This window comes from Callospermophilus lateralis, chromosome 8, assembly GCF_048772815.1.
Source record: "Callospermophilus lateralis isolate mCalLat2 chromosome 8, mCalLat2.hap1, whole genome shotgun sequence".
Classification (NCBI taxonomy): domain Eukaryota; kingdom Metazoa; phylum Chordata; class Mammalia; order Rodentia; family Sciuridae; genus Callospermophilus; species Callospermophilus lateralis.
The window spans coordinates 67,581,187-67,601,579 of NC_135312.1; the positions used below are offsets into that span (position 1 = coordinate 67,581,187).

Here is a 20,393-nt window from a genome sequence, read left to right on the forward strand (position 1 = left end):
TTTAAGAGCAGCTCATTAAGAATGTTTGCACACCATTTTATTTTCCCTCCTTTTGAGAAGGAAACTTGTTTTCAGTAGGCTGCTATTTTAATATTAATGAGAATTCTTTTTGAAATTTCAGGAATGCCTGAATTAAGGAAAGCAAAAGGAGACCTCCTGATTTAGCAAAGGGCAGGAACGTAGAAATAAGTCATCAGTTCTATTTTTGAATCACTAAAAGCCGTGCATTAAATTGATGGCAAAGTGATTTTGCCAGGGCTCTGGTTCTTGTTCCCTTCAGCCCCATATAAAATAGATAACTGTGTGTGCTTGTCACCTACCCTCAGGAGATACTGTAAAGGTGAACAAACTGATGTGACTGAAAATCTCAAGCACTAAATTTATCTAGAGGATTTATGCTATGTACTAGATGGTTGAGTATAAGAAATTGTTAGTGGCAACTAACAAGGTTGCCAAAAACCTTCAAACCTTGGGTAGGAGTGTAAAAATTATGCCGAAGAAAGGTAGTAATGAAAAGGGAAAAACATACTTACTTTTGGTGAATAAGACCAGCCCACATAAAGAAAACTGTCTGCATATTTAAGGTGAAATACCAGAAAATGAGACTTTCTGATTAGGAAAGTTAAAAATTTTCTATATTCATCTCTTCTGCTTAGATGAGAGGCAGTTCCGTTACAGCATTAACCAAATGCAACTGGAGATCATATAGTAAGATGTAAAGGGCTTGTCTGAGGTCAAGGGAGGCTGAGAAAATAACAGGGTGGCATTTTTTGTTAAATGTGAATCTTTGGCCCAGAATAAATGCTCAGGTTTTTTTTTTTTTTTTTTTTTTTTTTTTGGAGTGCATGAAAGTGGATCAGCATTAATTGCACTTAAAATACCTTTCAGATTTCAGAAACTTCTCTGTGTTTCTAGGGCTCTTTGTTTTCTTGTGTGATAATGATTGCTATTGAAATAATTTTCTGTGCCTCCAAGAAAAGGATGCTGAATATGCTATGTAGACAGATAGTGTGGTGTTCATTGTTAATAAGATCTTTGCTGTATGTTTGATCTTCAGTAAGAAAAATTTGCATGCTTGTTAGATTGTTGATATAAAGAAGATAATTCAATTAAATAAACTCAGAATAGTACAACTTTGGTTGAATAATTGAAACTTAAAAAAGATTTGATCTGGTGTTTCTACTAATGAGATGTGTGTCTCAGTACTCAAGAAGTTATTGGAATAATGTTGATTGAAATTTCTTAGCTGAAAACTAAGTACTCCATCCTGCTTCATGTACATATATATATGAAATATAAATATAAATATATATACATATGTATATATTTATTTAGTTGTAGTTGTCAATAACTTTATTTTATTTATTTATTTTTTATGTGGTACTGAGGATTGAACCTGGGGCCTCTCACGTGCTAGGCAAGTGCTCTACTACTAAGCCACAATCTCAGCCCTTCTGCTTCATTTTTTAAAATCACTTTACTAATAGACTTGTATTTGTACATATCTATTGATATGCAAATCCAGGCTTGTGGAGAGTTTGTATGTTATGTACTAAGTTCCATCTTCCCATGAATGTTTTCTAGGTTTACCTTTAATTTTCACTAAGGTATTTAACTCCTTTTTTTTTTCCCCTTTTGTAAACAAATTCCTGTTTTAGTTGAAGGTAACGAGAATTCCATAATCAGCAATAGATACTAGTGTTACTTTCTCATCCACTTCTATTTTTAATGCTGGAAAGCTTAGTTATGGCTCCATTTTCATTCATTTCATATGATGAAATAGTTCCAGTGATTTAGGAGATCTGGAGCATTGCATGCCTGCCGCTAGGCCGCTGCTGAACTTGGGAACCAGCCACTGTGGATTCCATTTCAGTATCTGCTTTATACTGGGAATCAAAATGCAAATCTCAAGTTTTCAGAATATGTAGGACACATTGCCTTTCTGCTACTTAAGAAAAATTCAGAAAACATGATTCCATCTGGGTTATTCAGGAATCTACTTCATTTCTTACTCTGTTCATTGTCTAGTCCCTTGGTAGTAAAGGACTTTGTGTTGATTGCCTCCTGCACTCTTGAAGCTTTGTCATAAAATGATTTAACTCTTCCCACCTCCGTCAGCTCTGTAAGGTGAGCAGTTTTTGTTTTGCCTACAAAGAAGTCGTGGCACTGAAATTCAGACCTATAGTCATTTAACTCTAAAATGTGATTCCCACCTCGCTTAGTGTGCCTATTTTTCCTTCTTCTTTTCTATACCTACATTTATTGTAACTCTGCTGTGTCAGTTGAGAGTACCATGAATTCCATGTCAGCCATAGATAACTTTCTCTTCCTTTTGAAATTTATTATATTTTCATGTTTTTTCTTTTAAATTTTGTGCATATATTCTCCATACCTATGAAGTTATTATTTAAAAGGTAGGTACATATTGCACTTAACTCAAAACCTCTTATTCAGAACCACAATTCATTCTGAAATACACTAATTGACAATTTAAGAGGTTAGGAGAAATAAAAGGACATGTGACCAGACATTTATTAAAACACCTAAAATTTAATCATGTACTTTTTTCCTACTTCCAATATACAGTCTTTGTGTTGTACCAGCACTTGGCGTACAGAAGGGAAATGAGGAAAGTCAGACAGAGAAATAAAAGCCTTGCTCCTACCTGGCACTTATCTACTTAAAAATTATTTTACACTTATTTTTAAAATCAATCCCTTATGCAAACTTTTCCCTCTTCCCAGTAACCAAATAATATATCTGACCTTAAAGGGATCTTGTATCCATTTTACAACTTTATATTAAATACACAAAACAATTTGCTCCATTCTTTCCCTGTGTCTGGGCATACTAACTCAGTTTTGCCGTGAAAATGGGCCATAGGCTTCACTTCTGGACATTGAGGACTGCAGTGGAAGTCAATGTGTTATTTTGGTAACCAGGACATTCCTTTAGGGACTACCAAGGTATCTAAATACCGCCCTATTTGGGGGTTGGGGGAGCAGACGTGCCTTACATCAGGAATGACGTCCCTTTGGGTTCACACATAAATACTCTTTTAAGGAGCATGTCAGTGATTGGCTGCAGTTATAAACAAAGCTTGTGGTGAGATAGCTCTCCTGAGGAATGATGGGCAGGGTTCTGTACCTGATGCTATTGGCAAGTGCTATATCTTATTGCCTTGTCTGGTCAGTTAACCACTAGAGCTATTGCACTCCCAGGTCTTTGCAGGAAATCATGCTTGACAAGTTGGTATTGTGCTGATATTTTCTCTACCCTTAATAATCATCTTGCTCTGTTAGAATATTGATTACAAATTTAGATTTACATGTGACAAAATGCCTTGCATGTTACAGTGGTTTTCTTCTTCCCTTTCTCCCTACCCTGAAATTCAAAGGAGAGGATGGATATAAAGTTGCTGGAATTATAGGAAGCTGTCAAGGAGATATGTGATCATAAGCCTCAGTATTGGGGGAGCAGACAGAGAGGAATTTATGCAGTCATCTTTCTGTCCAAAGTATAATCCTAACTAGTTTCTTAAAATTTCTTTAAATTTTATTCTATAACAGACACACTAAACCCAAACTATTTAACATTTCCCTGGCCAAAAGCCATTATATTATATTCATAATTTTGCATTATTATATTTACATGTTTTTGCAGAGTTGAATTATTTAGTATATTTTACTTGGAAAATTGGCAATCTTTCCCTTAAAAATCTTCCATGTTGGGGCTGGGAGTGTAGCTCAGTGGTAGAGCACTTGCGTAGTATTTAGGAAGCCTTGGGCTTGATCCCCAGCATTGCAAAACAAAAGTTCCTCCACCTATTGGAGTGTTCTCCCTTATCTATAATCCAGTAAGGCAAATCCTACGTGGACTGTCTTTCCACTTCCTGGTGCTTTGTATACACGATTTAGTCATTCATATAAACCATCTGAGAGAATGGATCTTAAGAAAAACATGTAACAAGCCTGTGATATATGGCCCTTTATCATTGCTCACTCTATTGGATGTGATATGTTTTTATATGATATAAAACTTCATATGCCTAGGAATACTCAAATATTTTATGTGTATATTCCTGTATCTAAGACACACAGAATTGGAAAGTAGAAATGCAAGAATCTTTTGTTATTCTGTTAAGATCTTATAGTCTAGTTAGAAAGATGTGGTGGTAAGTATCAATAGTTAATTCAGCCACAGTGGTTTTAATTAAAATTACTTAGGAACTTCTGCTGATTTGCCAAATCAGTTGTACAGGCAATCAGTATAACCTCATTGCTCCTACCTGTGTCTTAGAAATACTGGTGCTATTTTAGTCCAGGTTGCCTCAGACAAGAGAATTAATGTCTAACTTTTAAGGAACCTAGGTCAGAGGTTTGGCTAATGTAACTTCACTTGATTATTTTTATTAAAGTATAAAATTTAAAAACAGTATGTATCTGTGATACACTGATAGCCTTATTACATGTAATTTTTTTATTTAAATTTTTTTTTTTTAGTTGTAATGGACACAATTTGTTTATCTTTTTGTGGTGCCGGGGATCCAACCCAGTGCCTCACGCATGCTAAGCAAGTGCTGTACCATTGAGTCACAACCCCGGCCCCTAAATATTTGTTTTTTAAGTAAATAAGAAAAATGTTGAAGAAAAGTCATTTTCAATTGAAAAGCATGCCAAAATAAAATATGTATGTATGTATGTATTTATTTTTTAAAAATGGAAAGCATTCCAAAGAAAGGATAAAGCATGACTCTCGTGGGTAATCACTTAACTCAGTTCATGCATTAGCTGCCTTCTAAAAATTCTTTATAAAAGGAGTCTTTTTATTCCTTGTTCTATTTTTTATTCTCTCATAGAGTAGCCTCCAAGTCAAGACATGTCAGTTCTCTTTAAATTATACCATAATTCCCATTGGAACCAAAGATTTATGTTGCAAAGATTTCTCAGCAGTTGTCAATAACCTATTAGTCAATATCTACCATAACAAAATCCCCAAATCAGAAAAATATTGAAGATTTTTAAAGATTTGTTATAGAGTTCAACTTATAATTTGAGAAGGATAAATAGAATCTAAATTCTTAGACTTGGAATGATTGCCTCTCCTGGGATAGACCTGTTTAATTGGGTGACTATCACAAAAGAATAGTTTGTCATCAGTGGTCAGCTAACACTTTTCTTTATTTCCTTATTTTCAGCCTGAACCTCCAACAACAAACAAATGGCAGTTGGACAACTGGCTGACCAAAGTCAGCCAGCCTGTGGTGCCTGCCGAGGCCCTGGGGAACACAGAGCTGCCCCGACGGCGCCAGGAAAGCAAGGGTGGCAGCGAGAGCACCGCAAGTCAGGAGCATTCCGAGTCCAAAGATCCTCCCCCGAAGAGCTCCAGCAAAGTCCCCCGGGTCCCTTCTGAAGGCCCCCACCCTGGAAAGAGAACCTGTCAGAAGTCCCCTGCACAACAGGAACCCCCACCTAGGCAAACTGTTGGAACCAAACAACCCAAAAAACCTGTCAAGGCCTCTGCCCAGGCAGATTCTCGGGCCAGCTTGCAGGTGGAAAGTGAGCCAGGACTTCTTCCCTATGGCTCAAAGGACCAGACCTCCAAAGATAAGCCCAAGGTGAAGACGAAAGGCAGGCCCCGGGCTGGGGGCAGCAGAGAGCCCAAGCCTGCAGTGCCGGTCCCCAGTGAGAAGAAGAAGCACAAGAGCTCCCCTGCACCCCCCTCCAAGGCGCTCTCAGGCCCAGAACCCACAAAGGACAGTGTGGGAGACAGGAGCCCTGAGCACTTTGCTCTTGTCCCCCTGACTCAGAGCCAGGGCCCGCCCCATAGTGGTGGTGGTGGCAGGACTAGCGGCTGCAGGCAAGCAGTGGTGGTCCAGGAGGACAGCCGCAAAGACAGACTCCCATTGCCTTTGAGAGACACCAAGTTGCTCTCACCGCTCAGGGACACTCCCACCCCACAGAGCTTGATGGTGAAGATAACCCTAGATCTTCTCACTCGGATTCCCCAGCCACCAGGGAGGGGGAGCCGCCCAAAGAAACCGGAAGATAAACAGCTGCCTGTAGGGAAGAAGCAGGACTCTGAGAAGAGAAGCTCAGACAACTCCAGCAAGTTGGCCAAAAAGAGAAAGGTGAGTAAGGGAGACAGGCCTCCTGTGACACTGTGGGATGGCCCTGGTGCAGGGCTAGGGCCTGGGGGAACTTTTGGGCTCTCAGTTTTACCACTTGGCCCATTAGATTTTGCCCTAGAAATTAAGATCTTACATAAATTGAAAGGTTAATCGGTATTCTGAATTACTGAAATAACTGCTCTGTACAAGTTTTATTCTTATAGGATGAACTTTTTAATACCAACATTACATCCATAGTTTATCTCCTGACTCCTCACTAGAGCTGTTAAACATATGATCAGGATAGCTCGTTGAGTAACATAGGTTTCTGGGTACATTACAAAGTACTGGACATCTTTCTTTTTTTTTTAATATTTATTTTTCAGTTTTCAATGGACACAACATCTTTGTTTTATGTGGTGCTGAGGATCGAACCCAGCGCCCCGCACATGCCAGGCGAGCACATTACTGCTTGAGCCACATCCCCAGCCCACTCCACCCCCCCGCTTTTTTTTTTTTTTTAAACAAATACAGTTTTTTGTTTTTTTGTTTTTTTTTTTTAAGTGAGAGAGAGAGAGAATTTTTAATACTTATTTTTTAGTTTTCGGCAGACACAATATCTTTGTTTGTATGTGGTGTTGAGGATCGAACCCGGGCCACACGCATGCCAGGCGAGCGCGCTACCGCTTGAGCCACATCCCCAGCCCATGCTTTTTGTTTTTTTTTAGTGGTGCTGGGGATTGAACCCAGGGCCTTGTGCATGTGAGGCAAGCACTTTGCTAACTGAGCTGTATCCCCAGCCCCCTACTGGACATCTTTCATTATGATTTTTGGAAGTTTCGTTTGACACAGTAAAGGAAAGAAGGAAATTCCTGCATTATTTTAGACCCTCTTACTTGGATACACCACTGTTTGGGTAGTTGTCCTTTCTTCACTTTTAGTTACTGAGCTCTGGACCTATTTATTTTTTGCTTCTTTGAGATGATGAAAGATGAGCTCTTTCCCAGTGGTGTTCCCCACACCAGCCTGCTCGGGATCCCAAGACAAAGGCGCAAGAAGGGCCAGCCCTCTCCTGCTGAGAAGGAATAACATTTTTAACACTCTTATAAGCACATGAAAAATGTCTTACTCAGCTGTGGAACTTGAGCTAAGAATAACAGAGGGGGAAAAAAAGTCATGAAGCCTGCTGTCATGTCTGAGATCCGACTGATTAATCCACTAGCTAAAAATAAAACACAACTTTAACAAACAGCAAAGGGCAACTGTTATCTCTAGAACCTGCTTGCATGGGACGTGAGAGTGTGCACTGCTACCACTGCATCAGCTCCAGGTCAAGTGAGCTGGCATCAGGTGCTCATTGGTGGTGCTGTTTCAGTAAGAATAGAGCATATTTTCATGCCAAAATGCTTTCAGAATGTTAAAAAATGTAGTGTGTGTGTGTGTGTGTGTATGCATATGTATACATGTGCAAAGTGTAAAACTTTCAGAAGGAAATTGTCATGGACCTGCTTAGGAAAAAAGGTGCTTTCATCTAATATCCTTGAGAAAGACTCATGCACTCATTTACCTCCTCCTCCTCCAGTGAAGTCTTTCATCTCCTGTACCCTCTCTGGCTTCTATGGTTTTGTATGGTCTCCAGTTCTAACCCGTTGCATTTGCTGGAGTGAGGAGAAGCATTCACCTCCACAGCACTGACTCACTAAGTGGAAATGTTAGATATTGGAGGTTCTCTCACAATTCTTAGCCTTCTCCATCACCCAGTGCAAATCTAGAAGCATTGCTTGTGACTCCAGAAAAACTTCAAATTCTCCCTGTTGGCTATCAGAACTGTGCCCTCAGGTTTTGGCTGAGCTCCTCTAGGGCAGCTCATTTATCTTTCTATTTAGAGCATAGAGAAGTAATGATCCCTCATTTTAATCAAGTGCATGATTTCTTTAAAGCTCTGGCAAGCACCTGAGAGATCTGGCCTGGAACAGTCTGTCTGTCTTAGTTATTGACAGGGTGGAGGTCTGACCCCTTGGTTCCCAACCCTGGCTACATTACAATCACCTGAGAAGACCTTGGCAATGACGGCAGGGTGCCCATCCCCACTGATATTTTTGAAATTCCTTAGGTAATCCTAACACCTAGCAGAGCTTGGAACTACTAGAGCAGTGCTTGACCACAGTCCGTCAGATCATGCAAACTACCTCTGTGGGCTGAGAAATTCATCAGGTGTGCTGCATTTAGACAGCTCAGATCTGGGCAGCTGGGAACTTGCCTGAAGTATGTCATTAGTTAGTGACTGACTTAGGCGCTCTCAGATGAATAAGTATAATCAACCCTATACTTATCTCCTGAGCATGTGTCCTTTGTTGTTTTGTTTTACTTCCTGCTGGGCTGGGTTATATGTGGGAGGTATTGGACATGTTATATTCATATCCCATCCTTCCTTGTGTGGGACTGGCTGTCCCCTTCTCCAGTACCCTGTTTGTTCAGTGCTTCCTGAATCCAGCCCTTCACAGCACAGGGATTCCAGGAGGTAGCTTGGCATGGGGGCTTGGATCCTATGGGAGAGGAAAGGCTGTCTACCTTTTTAATGCTTGGGTATTTCCCCCTAAATACGGATTGTGGAGACTTTTTTTTTTTTTTTCATTTTAAGTGTGAAACTTTGAAAAGTTCTCTGAAGATATAGTCAGATCCACTATGTCCGATCCTTCACATAAGTAGAATTTACAGCTTTTCTTTAAAGGCCCATTAGAGCCTATTTCTCTCCTGGAGCAAAATTTAGCAAATATCTCCTGAGGGTTCACAGGTTCTTGTAACTATTTTAGACTTAAGCACATATAAAGAAGAAGGTCATAAAGAGTAGATGGTGGGGGCTGGGGGTATAGGTCAGTGGCAGAGCACTTGCCTAGCATTTGTAAGGCCCTGGGTTTGCTCCCCAGCACTACCAAAATGACCCCTACCAAAAAAAGTTAATAATGGTTAACAGCTGTGATGAAGCCGTCAAATGTGGCACTTGTGAAAAGGTACCCACTTTTCTGTCTACTTTAAAGGGGAGGGCAAGGAATCATTCTTGAGGAAACATGAAGAAATTTTGAGGGAGAATAGGTATGAACTCCTTACATAACTGTTGACTTTTATCAATCTGATTGCACTTTAGAATTTAAAATAGCACCTATGTTCTTTTATACAATTCTTTTTTTATTTTATTGTTTCAATTTGTTCTAATAAGTTATACATGACAGTAGAATGCATTTTGACACATTGTACACAAATGGAGCACAACTTCTCATTCCTCTGGATATACATGGTGCAGTCTCAGGAGTGGTGCAATCATCCATGTATATAGGATAATAATGTGGGTCTCGTTCTACCATCCTTCCCATCCCTATAGCCCCACCCTTCTCCTCACTCCCCTTACACAATCCAAAGTTCCTTCAGTCTTCCCTACCCCTAATTATGGATAGCATCTGCTTATCAGCCTTTGGTTTGGGATTGGCTTATTTCACTTGGTATGATATTCTCTAGTTCCATCCGTTTACCTGTAAATTACACAATTTCATTCTTCTTTAAAGCTGAATAATATTCCATTGTGTATACATACCACATTTTTTTGTGTATGTGTGTGGTGTGGGGATTTAACCCAGGGCCTTGTGCATGCTAGGCAAACACTCTATCAACTGAGCTATAACCCCAGCCCATACCATATTTTCTTTATCCATTCATCTGTTGAAGGGCATCTAGGTTGGTTTCATAGTTTTTAGCTATTGTGAATTGAGCTGCTATCAATATTGATACAGTTGCATCATTGCAAAATGACAACTTTAAGTCCTTTGAGTAAAAACGAAGGAGTGGGATAACCGGGTCAAATGGTGGTTCCATTCTAAGTTTTCTGAGGAATCTGTACTACTTTCCATAGTGGTTGCACCAGTTTGCAGTCCCACAAGCAATGTATGAGTGTGCCTTTTCCCCCACATCCTCACCAATACTTATTGTTGCTTATATTCTTGATAGCTGCCATTCTGACTGGAGTGAGATGAAATCTTAGAGTAGTTTTGATTTGCATTTCTCTAATTGCTAGAGATGATGAACATTTTTTCGTATGTTTGTTGATTGGTCATATTTTTTTCTTCTGTGAAGTGTCTGTTCACTTCCTTAGCCCATTTATTGATTGGGTTGTTTGGCATTTTTGATGTTAAGTTTTTTGAGTTCTTTATATATCCTGGATATTAGTGCTCTCTCTGAGGTGTGTGTGGTTGATTTTTCACCCATTTTGTAGGCTCTCTCTTCACATTATTGATTTTTCCTTTGCTGAGAAGAAGCTTTTATTCTTAAGCCAAGTTCACATTTTCCAGATTTGGAAGAAAAATTGGAGTTGAGAATCATGGTATGATACACAGTCAGGCCAGTGCAATTGGAATGTACCTACAAATGTACCTAACAGGCATGGAGCTATTGTGTAAACGCTGCTGGGTGCTAGGCATATGTGTAGCTAATACTTCTTTTCACCCAGTCATCTTATAGGTGGATAACCTGTCTTCAGTCATTTAGACAAATAACTGAACAAAGGGTTACATTTCTAAATAAATGCTTTACTAACTAAGAAACTTCAGCATTAGGTGGGAGAGTGCAGAATTTCAGTGATATTTAATAGTGTTTTACACAGTGGGGAAGGTAAGTTGTATGTGGTAGGAAAAAGCATGTTTCTATTGCTTGAGAAGAGTGATTCTTTATTTCCCTTCCATCCAAAATCTGTCTTTTCTTGGCTTGTTTCTCCAGATTAACACCCTCAGATTTTATCCTTAAAATCAAGGGGTTTGAAAGCTCATCCTTTATAATTTTCTGAAGTGGCGTATAGCCATCTCTTCATGCCTGTCAGTTATTCTAAGAGCATCACACTCGTAGGCCTGTGCAAGCTGAGGCTGTTTCTAGACATTCCAGTGCCTTAGTGTGTGTGTCCTCACCACGGAGGAAGAGTGATTGATTTTCCTTTTCTGCAGCATTTGCCCAGTGAACATGACCTGTCTTATCATTAAGTCCCTTTCCATGTTCTTGGTGTGAACTTGGCCTGGGTAGCCCCGTGTCTTTCTCGATTGAAACCCCTTTAGAGGGAATTGCCTGACTTTTCCAAAGTATTGTCTGCTTCTCCTCTTTTCCTCTGATTCATGTGCTACCAAGCTCATTTGCTTTGCTTTGGGAGAATATAGAATATAGTAGAGTCTTGGACTTGGTTGAAAGAACCTAGCAGTCCTCATTAAGGCCACCCCCTTTTGTACGTGTTTGGTACTGGAGTTTAATTCAGGGTTCTCTACCATTGAGCTACATCCCCAGCCCTTTTTAATTTTTATTTTGAGACAGGGTCTTGCCAAATTGCTGAAGCGGGCATCTAACTTGCAATCCTCTTGCCCCAGCCTCCTGAGTATGTGGCATACGGGTGTGTGCCACTATGCTCCAAAGGCTGCTACCTTTTCATAGATGAGATCTAGAAAGGTGCTAACATCACTTGGCTTCTGAGTAAAAGCAGGTCTGGAGCTCAGGTTTGCTGCCACTTCCCAATCCTGTGTTTTCCTCTTTTCCCTCACAAATTTTTGTATACACATGTTGCTGGAGATGCTTGAGAGAGGTACAAGATCAGAGTTCAAGATCCATGTATTGACTGCAACCATTAGGATTAATAGGACAGTTATAATATTGTCCCAGTTTAATCCATTGCTCCCACCACTGCTACCCTGAGGCCCACGTATACTCTTGTCACCATTTCAGCTTCCCTTTTAGATACTCCCTTCTACCCCTGTCACAGCCAGGCTGTACCTTTCCAACCAGAAACTCTGTGGCCTCAAATAAGTGCTGGTCCTGGAAAAAGCCACCTTCGTTTCCCATTGCTACCTGCAAGTGCCTACATGACAAGCCAGGTGCTGGGGCAGGCACCTGGCTGCCCTGGAGGCGTTCTCTTACAGAAACCGACTTGGCCACGCACAGCCCCATCTCTTCCTTTTATGGTCTCAGTTCTTGCCCTTTAGCTCTGTTCTGTAGGTGGAGCAGCACTTGGCAGATCACCCAAGGCTGCCTGACCCAACAGGTTAGGGAAAGCAAACAAGTGAGTTAGGACCAGATTGGCAGCCAACAGTCTCCTCTGTGGTAGGTGCCAGCACCCTTGAGATACTTACCCTAATGGAACAAGAATTTCTGAATCTCAGGCCTTTGACTGGAGTCCCTGAAATAGAGGCTACCTGGGGATAAAACCATCGGGCAAAGAGATTTCATTTTTCCTCCCAAAGACTATGTGTAACTGCCCTCTGAGTTTTCACGAGACTGCTTGACCCAGAAGAATCTAAAGAACACCATGCCTCCTGTCTTTCAGCAGTACTTGGAACTTTGAAATTCAAGTCTTGATTTCCTAATACTCAGTATTGCCTGGCCCCACTTTAATGATTCTTCCCCCAGTCTATTCACTTGATTTCACTGTGAGGCCCCTTCCAGGACCTTCACAAATGCTGAGTGCCTACTCTGAGGAAGCCTCTGACTGTTCCAGACAGAAAGACAAAGTTCCAAGTGCATAGTGTACAAGGAAACACTAACCTCAAACCCGCAGACGTGAACTCAAGAGTTATGCAGAATCAGTAGGATTGCTTTATTTACTTAAGTGGCTCCTTCTACTAGCTTCTGGAGTATTTTCTGCATCTGAGTTGTTAAATATCAATTTAAAGCATATTATTTCCAGAAATCACTAAATGTTAGCATTGTTAAATGCCAGTACTTAAGTTAGTGTCTGGTGATTTCTTGTTTGTTGGCTCTTCTTTTGAGCCTTCAAATGGCACAAGCAGAGTTTGGGGGAATTAACTCACCGTGAATCTCATTTTCATGTGTGGTTTATAAGGTGTGCCAATTTTGTTTATAATAATAACTAACATGTCCTAAGCAGCACAAAAACATACAAACAAAAATTAGCTCTCATTTCACCTCTGGACTCCAGGGTTTTCTTCAAGAGGAAACTACTTTATGGATGGTTTATGTTAGTTTTGTCTTGGAGACCTGTGTTATGTCATTAACTAACAGGAAATGACTTTCTCATGTGTGTGTGTGTGTGTGTGTTTGTGTGTTTTACTATCTCATGTTCTCATGTGCAAGTTAATATTCATCTAGATATTTTAGCGAATTCTGACCTTCCCCCAAAATAATTTTCCCATTTTCCTGCAATGCTTGCTAGGCCAGGTAGGCCACATAGAATCTAAAATTTAAGATAATTCCCTGACCCCTTTGGTGACAGTGAACCTGGGTGCAATTGGGTGCTTAATTGACGGGGGGGTTTCCACAACCTGCAGCAGGATTCTGTTTTAACCCTGTTGGTGATTCTTTTTCTCTTAACCATGGTTTGCTATCTCTGAAGTGCTACCACTGTAAATTGTTGAACAGGCGTTTGTCTGTTTACAGAGCTTGTCACGGTGTCCCTGTAGGCTTCTCCTGGCCTCTGCCAGTGCCTGTGACTTCTGAACTTTGCTACCCGCTGGTGCTCACAGAACAAACAGCCATGTACTACTTCCTGTGGCATTTCAGTCATGGGTTTAGGCCTTGCTTACATACCTCACACAGCACTCCTCTCCTTATTAGGACCCGCAAGATACATTTCCCCCATTTTCTCATAGTGAATGGTTACATTTCTGCTGATTTATTTATATCTTATCCCTATAATTCCTTCTTTGTGTTGGGTAATTAGAAATTCAGAACCCAATTTATAGCAAACGATGTTTGCTATAGAAATATAGTGTGAATCACATTAATCTTAAGTTTCTTTTTTTAATAAAAAATGAAAAAAGAAAGCTAATGGCAATAATTCCAATAATTTTACTTGATACAAGATATCTCAAACTTCCATCAGCCTGAAAACTGTTAAATTCTCTCTTGGCACCATGTCTTCAGAGTCACTTCTCATTTCAGACCAGCCACATTCAAGTGCAGGTGCTCCCTATGGGCTTACTGCCCAGCCTGCTGGCAGGAGCTGGCAAGGCTGTGAGAACTCATGGCCTTCCGAGAGTATGCACCTTCCCTTGGCTTTGATTCCTCTCCCCCACCCATATTTTCCCTTTTTTAAAAAATGTTCTCACTTCTGCACACAAGACTAAAACCAAGTATCTTTGTAAGCCACCATGAATGAATCTATTTTGAAACAAGACAGTACATAAGTGAATAAAAGGGTTTTTCCAGAAGATTCTATGTAGGGCTGGTTGGAAGTACACACAACTAAAGGCACATGTGTTGGCAGAAGGGAGGGGTTTTTATTTTTTATTTTAATTTTTCTTGGAGAAGTTCAGGGAAAGAGGAAGATACAGTGGTGAAAAGCCAGTACCGTCCACAGTCAGTTGATTTGAAGAATGTTGTTCTCCTTTAAGGCCTAAGAGGATTTGGGATTGGTAGAGGATTGTCCCAGATTGTCTGGTGGTGACCCAGATTTCTAACTCCATGAACTCAGTCGGGGAGTCCAGATCTCATTGTGTAGCAGAGTTCATTGAAGGACTCCTACTCATCACATCACTGCCACTTGCTGGAGAGAGCCTGGACTCCTCCTTTAGCCAGTCCAGTGGCAAGGAGGCCACTGTGAAGTCCTTATGTTAGACTTCTCGTCCGTAACATAGGTGTTCATGGTCACAAGTAGCACGTGAGAACATGGAGAAGGCTTCATGGTTGGCTGTGAAGACTTGTTCTTCTGATGATTAACCGTATTTAGCACTTTAGTTGTAAAATGGGTGCTTTTGAATTACTTAAATCCTATAGTTAGGTTCCCTTTATTTCCATATTCCCACTAAAATCATATTTGTAGTCCTTCATTTTTTAATCAGAATTTTTTGGGAAGATACAAATGTGTAATATGGGGTGGAGGAGAGCAAGATAAAGACAGTATTGGGGATGGTGAGAGAATGGAGAGGGAAAAGACAGAATCCCCCAGTAACTATTTTTATTTTGTGAAATATCTGTATAATTCTTTCTGTGAGACATGTGGAGGATTTTATAGTCAGTTTCTTTTTTCAGCATTTCTCTATTCTTCATTAGGAGCAGGTTTTCAATATTCCACTCTGAATTTTATACATACAATAAGTTGGTGGATGTAAGTGAATAGTTCTTTTGAAAGAAGTGGGAGGGGGCTTCATAAAATCATCCCTGTGTTGCTTGATGTGAATATGGCATGTTTTATTGATTCTTTACCTTTTTTTTTTTGGCACTACAGCCTCATGCATGCTAATTATTGAGTCTTTTAATATTTCGAAAAACATCAATGATGTGTTGAAGTCTGTTCTTGTTGTCATCTATTATTTTAGACTTCACCTACCTTTTTTTTTTTTTTGGTACCAGGGATTGAACTCAGGGGTGCTTAATCACTGAGCCACATCCCTGACCCTTTTTTATATTTTATTTAGAGACAGGGTCTTGCTGAATTGATTAGGCCTTGCTAAGTTGCTGAGGCTGGCTTTGAACTCAAAATCCTTTTGCTTCAGGGCAAAAGCCACCGGGATCATAGGAGGTGTGTACCACTGTGCCCAGCAGATATCACCCCTTTCCGTGGTATTGGGAATAGTCTCTTTTGTGCAAAGTCTGTTTCAATACAATCCTCATCAAATTTAGATAACGTATCCTCTCTGCTCTCACCCATCACACATGACCTTTTAAGTTCTAATGGTATTACTTTGAGTACAGGATGTCTCTACAAGTTGAACTATTCTCTTTGTTGCTTCTGTATTTTCTTTTCTGTTTTGTTGGTACAATTAACATTTGTGACGTTTTGCTTTGCTTGTTATATTTCCATTAATAGAGCGAAACAGAAAGAGACAATGATAACAAAAAAATCAGACTGGAGAAAGAAGGCAAATCACAGTCCTCTTCATCCTCATCCTCCCACAAAGAATCTTCTAAAACAAAGTGAGTATGGAGATCGGACTGGGAACAGCCTAAAAAGGTGACCAACTCTTCTTGAGTCTTGGAAAGACAAAAAAAAAAAAAGTTTTCTGTGGTAGAACCAGTGGATTATGAACTCATTCTGGCTATTTTGATGATGATGTATTCCTCTCATCGTGCGGGAATTGACAATTCAGCAGCAAATTTAGATTTAGCAGGAGCATTTTCAGTAAGGGAAGTTTTCTAAATATATGAAATTGTGTTTTCTAATGGGAAGTACGAAAGGTGCTATTGCTTTCCCTGCTTTGCAGAGTGGGCAGTGGAGACACAGAGGGAGAACAGTTTGCTCAGAGTCACAGAATTTCTGCTGGGTGCTATAGCCAGCATTTAGACAGCACGGGGAGCCTAGGTTCAGTGTTCTTTCTTTTAGAGATGAGTAAGAATCTGAAGGCCAACCAGCCTCTGTCACTAGGGAGCCAGATGACAGATGAGAATGGTAGTGCTAAGACGGTGAATAAAAAAAAGTAATTTCGATTTACTGATTTATTCAAGAAATTGCCTCACAAAGTGACTTGGGGCAAAACAGGTATCGAGTGCCATGATTGGGAGCCCACCGGGAGGTGAGAGAGGGAGAAGAAGGTGTCAGGTGTGGAGGCAGCTGTTGGGTTTGCCTGTCTGTTTACCAGGGCAGGCCATAGGCTAGGGAGCCACTGAAAGGTAGGAACGTTCGGGATAAGTTAGGACCATTGTCATGATGGGCAAGCCAAGTGAAAAGTTATACAGCTTCATTTGTTACTAATGAATAGGGAAAGATTTCTCAAGGCATGAAAAGTCCTTAAAATTTGGCTTTTCTACAACATGATTTCATGCTCAGTAGCCCTGCAGTTTTTCATGCCAGTGGCCATTTTATCCTTTAAAATGAAACTAAGCTGTGCGATTTGTGTTCTGCCTCAGTTTAATTTTGTGTGATGTTTCACTCCAGGACACCTAGGCCCTCCTCAGAGCCCGCAAAAAAGGAAATGCTTCCCCCTCCACCTGTGTCGTCCTCATCCTCATCCTCCCAAAAACCAGCCAAGCCAGCACACAAGAGGTCAAGGCAGGAAGCAGACATTTGTGGCCATGACCCTCCCAAAAGTGCCAGTAGTACCAAGAGCAACCATAAAGACCCTTCCGTTTCAAAGCACAGAAAAGTACAGGGGAAAGGCTCTGGAAGCTCCGCTGAACACAAAGTAAGTAGGGAAGGTAGTAATTATGCAAAATGGGATGTATTGGTGTGTCTGTAAGTTCTCAAAGTAAGTTCCTAATGATGGAACTTCAGAGCTGTGCCTCTGTTTTAATATGGCAATGATGAGTTCTCTTTAGAGTCGTAATTTTGGGAGGGGGAATAAAAGGTAGTTGATATTAAACAAATGTTAGGATCAATTTGTTCTTAGTAACTCAAAGGCAGAAAATTCAATAGGTTTTTATACTAATTCTTTACCAGATATTTTGCAGCAAAAAAAAAAAAAAAAAAAGGTAACCCCAGTTCTTCCTTTGAATATTTGATCACAAATGTTTTGATTATTGGTTATAATGGGAAAAAAATTAACAGCTTTTTCAAACATACTTCTTCCTATTAATCTGGTCCCTCTGTGTTTGTATTGACTAATAGAAAATGTTCTATTTGGCTCTGTGAATGACCTGTTCTTTGGGACTTACTTAACATTGTTTTGAGTTTGCAACCAGAACCTAAAAGCTTCAGTTGCATCTGCAGCTGGGAAAGTGTGTGACCCAGTTCACTTGTGCAGTGATTGACTTAAAATTTCTTTTTCAAACTACTGTTTTGGGATGCTTAAGAGGGATGTTCCTTTAGGACGTTGATCTTAGGGTTAGAGTATAATTTGTGTCTGATTTTTTTTTTTTTTTTAAGGGATCTTCTGGAGACACTGCAAATCCTTTTCCAGTGCCTTTTTTGCCAAATGGTAACTCTAAACCAGGGAAGCCTCAAGTGAAGTTTGACAAGTAAGAGTTCGGATGCTTTCTTATTTTTCATTCTCCTGGTTTCCCTTTCCTCTGCTTCTTCCCTTTCTCTTTACCTCTTATCCTTCATTATTTACCTCATCCTCTTCCCTTTCTCCTCCTATCTTCTATCATCTCTGTTTTAAGTTACGTTACCCTCATCTAGTAATTTTAGGTTCCTGTGACCCATCTCTGCTTTTTCCTCTTCTTTTTCAGACAACAAGCTGATTTTCACATGAAGGAGGCCAAAAAGTTGAAGTGCAAAGCAGAGTCAATGGTCAGTCTTGGCTTTTATTCCCTTCGTTGAATGTTTTTTTTTTTTTTATTATTATTATTTTAAAAAAAAGAAGAAAGAAGAAGAAGAAGAAAAAGAAATGAAGCCACGCATGGTGGGCTTTAATTCCAGCTAATTAGGAGACTAAGGCAAGAGGGTTGCAAGTTCTAGGCCATCCTGGGCAACTTGGTGAGATCCTGTCTCAAAAAATGTCAAGAGTTGGGGATGCATGTTCAGTGGTAGAGAACCCAAGTTCAATCCCCAGAACCGGAATCGGGTGGGGGATGCTATAGTGTTTATGGTCTCTCTTCTACTATATTCTACATCATTAAATATGTGCATGGGGCATTTTGGGGTAGGGGTCACCAGGAGAAAGAAGTATGTGGTCTTGCTATTGGTCATAATATAATCAGAAGAACCAAGATTTTAATGACCAAAGGATAGGGAGTTTCAGTGGGATTATTTTCTTCAGTTCTGTTGATTCAGTATGATCATGGGCTAATTTACACATACTTAGTCATAAGTAGTCTATCTAAATGAGTGAAAGTTGATCTACTTGGTGGTGATTTAATATATGAGTGAGTTTTTTTGTCTCATTGAGTCAATTCTTTGGATGTGAAAAATGAGTTCGGCTTTTGAAAGTCAGTCAATTTGTGCCCACCTTGACAGTTGACAAGGTGAGGAAGCCTGTTTGCATTCCAAAATTACCTAAAATCCAGCAAGATTGACCTGAAGGAATAGTTGACCAAGGCCAGTAGATGAAAATTTGAAATAAAAGTGATGATTGTAATGTTGGTAAACATGCTTGAAGATGTGAACTGTCTTTACTAATTGGCCTGTGGATTTTCTGGAAGGTGGTGGTTTGATGTAAATGATATATGTAACTAAGTATGCTTTTACATCTTTACTGCAATATAATGAGATCATGTTTGCCGTTTGTCATATTTAAACACCTAAGACCCTATGGCTTTTATTTATTGATTATGTCCCCCAAACCTAAACCCAACTGCCATGTGGCAGGGTCCCCAGGGACCTAAATCTGGCCACTCTGCAGGAGTCATTCAGACCTTGGCTTGGTGCTGTCACCCTAGGCTGCAGATGAACATCCATTCTCCTGCTCTCTAGAGGGAACACAACTGAGACCTTTTAGCAGGTCCCATTGATAAAGGGTCCCATGCTGGATGCCATGAGGGAGCTCAGGACAAGATGCTCTGTCCTGGGCTGGGGATGTGGCTCAACTGGTAGCACGCTCGCCTGGCATGTGTGCGGCCCGGGTTCGATTCTCAGCACCACATACAAAGAGATGCTGTGTCCGCTGATAACTGAAAAATAAATATCAAAAATTCTCTCTCTCCCTTAAAAAAAAATTCATAAAAAAAAAAAAAAAAGATGCTCTGTCCCTATCCTACAGCACCCTGTGTCAGGATGACCTGAATCAGACCATGGCTGCACCACACAATGGTGCTCTTTCATCAGCTTCCTTACAGGAACTGTATGACTCTTGTGAGTTTTGTAAAAGAGTAAATATTTAGCACTATTATCCAGTTATCTGAAACCTATCCTGACATTGGACATGTTTCACACTAGATTCCCTCATTCAAACAGTATTCCAGGTATTTGCTTGAATCTATACATTGGCATATCTTCTCTCTACATAAGGCAGCCATACAACCCAGTGTGCCAGGACAGTCCTGCTTTATGTCTTGTGTATCCCATTGCAGTAATTATACCCATTTTGCTCTCAAAGTCTGCCAGTTTGGACAATAACCTGTCTGGTCACCTTTTTCATAATATTCTGTCTTAATGGCATAATATCTCAAAGATGTGCACTTGGCATCCAGAGAACTAAGAAGTGCTCAGCCGAGTGCAGGGGAGTGTATTTCATCTTTACGTGCACTTATCTTGTTGAGTAGGGAAATCAGAGCTGCACTGCTGTAGCCCTGTTTGGGGAGAGTGATCACAGGGATAATGCTTCTTAGCCTTGCAAAGTACTTGAGGAAGTGGATATTCCCTAATCAGCTTGTTAGCTGATAGTTTCGTTCGCTTCTGCCCTAAGGCCAATATTAATTTCGGAAATTCCATGAAATAGATGGTTTTACATAAGATAATTTTGAGAATTAGATTCCCATCAGTGAAGCAAAT

At 40.3% G+C, this 20,393-nt stretch overlaps 1 protein-coding gene across 3 annotated transcripts in view; it reads left to right on the plus strand.

The window, feature by feature from the left end:
- Aff1 (ALF transcription elongation factor 1) overlaps positions 1-20,393 on the plus strand; it is a 189,614-nt gene that overhangs the window by 157,419 nt on the left and 11,802 nt on the right. For all 3 annotated transcript variants that reach the window (XM_076865240.1, XM_076865241.1, XM_076865242.1), the window contains 5 exons: positions 5,198-6,130; positions 15,897-16,003; positions 16,962-17,208; positions 17,889-17,980; positions 18,194-18,254. In XM_076865240.1, coding sequence (XP_076721355.1) covers positions 5,198-6,130; positions 15,897-16,003; positions 16,962-17,208; positions 17,889-17,980; positions 18,194-18,254 — 1,440 coding nt within the window. The remainder of the gene's footprint in view (positions 1-5,197; positions 6,131-15,896; positions 16,004-16,961; positions 17,209-17,888; positions 17,981-18,193; positions 18,255-20,393) is intronic.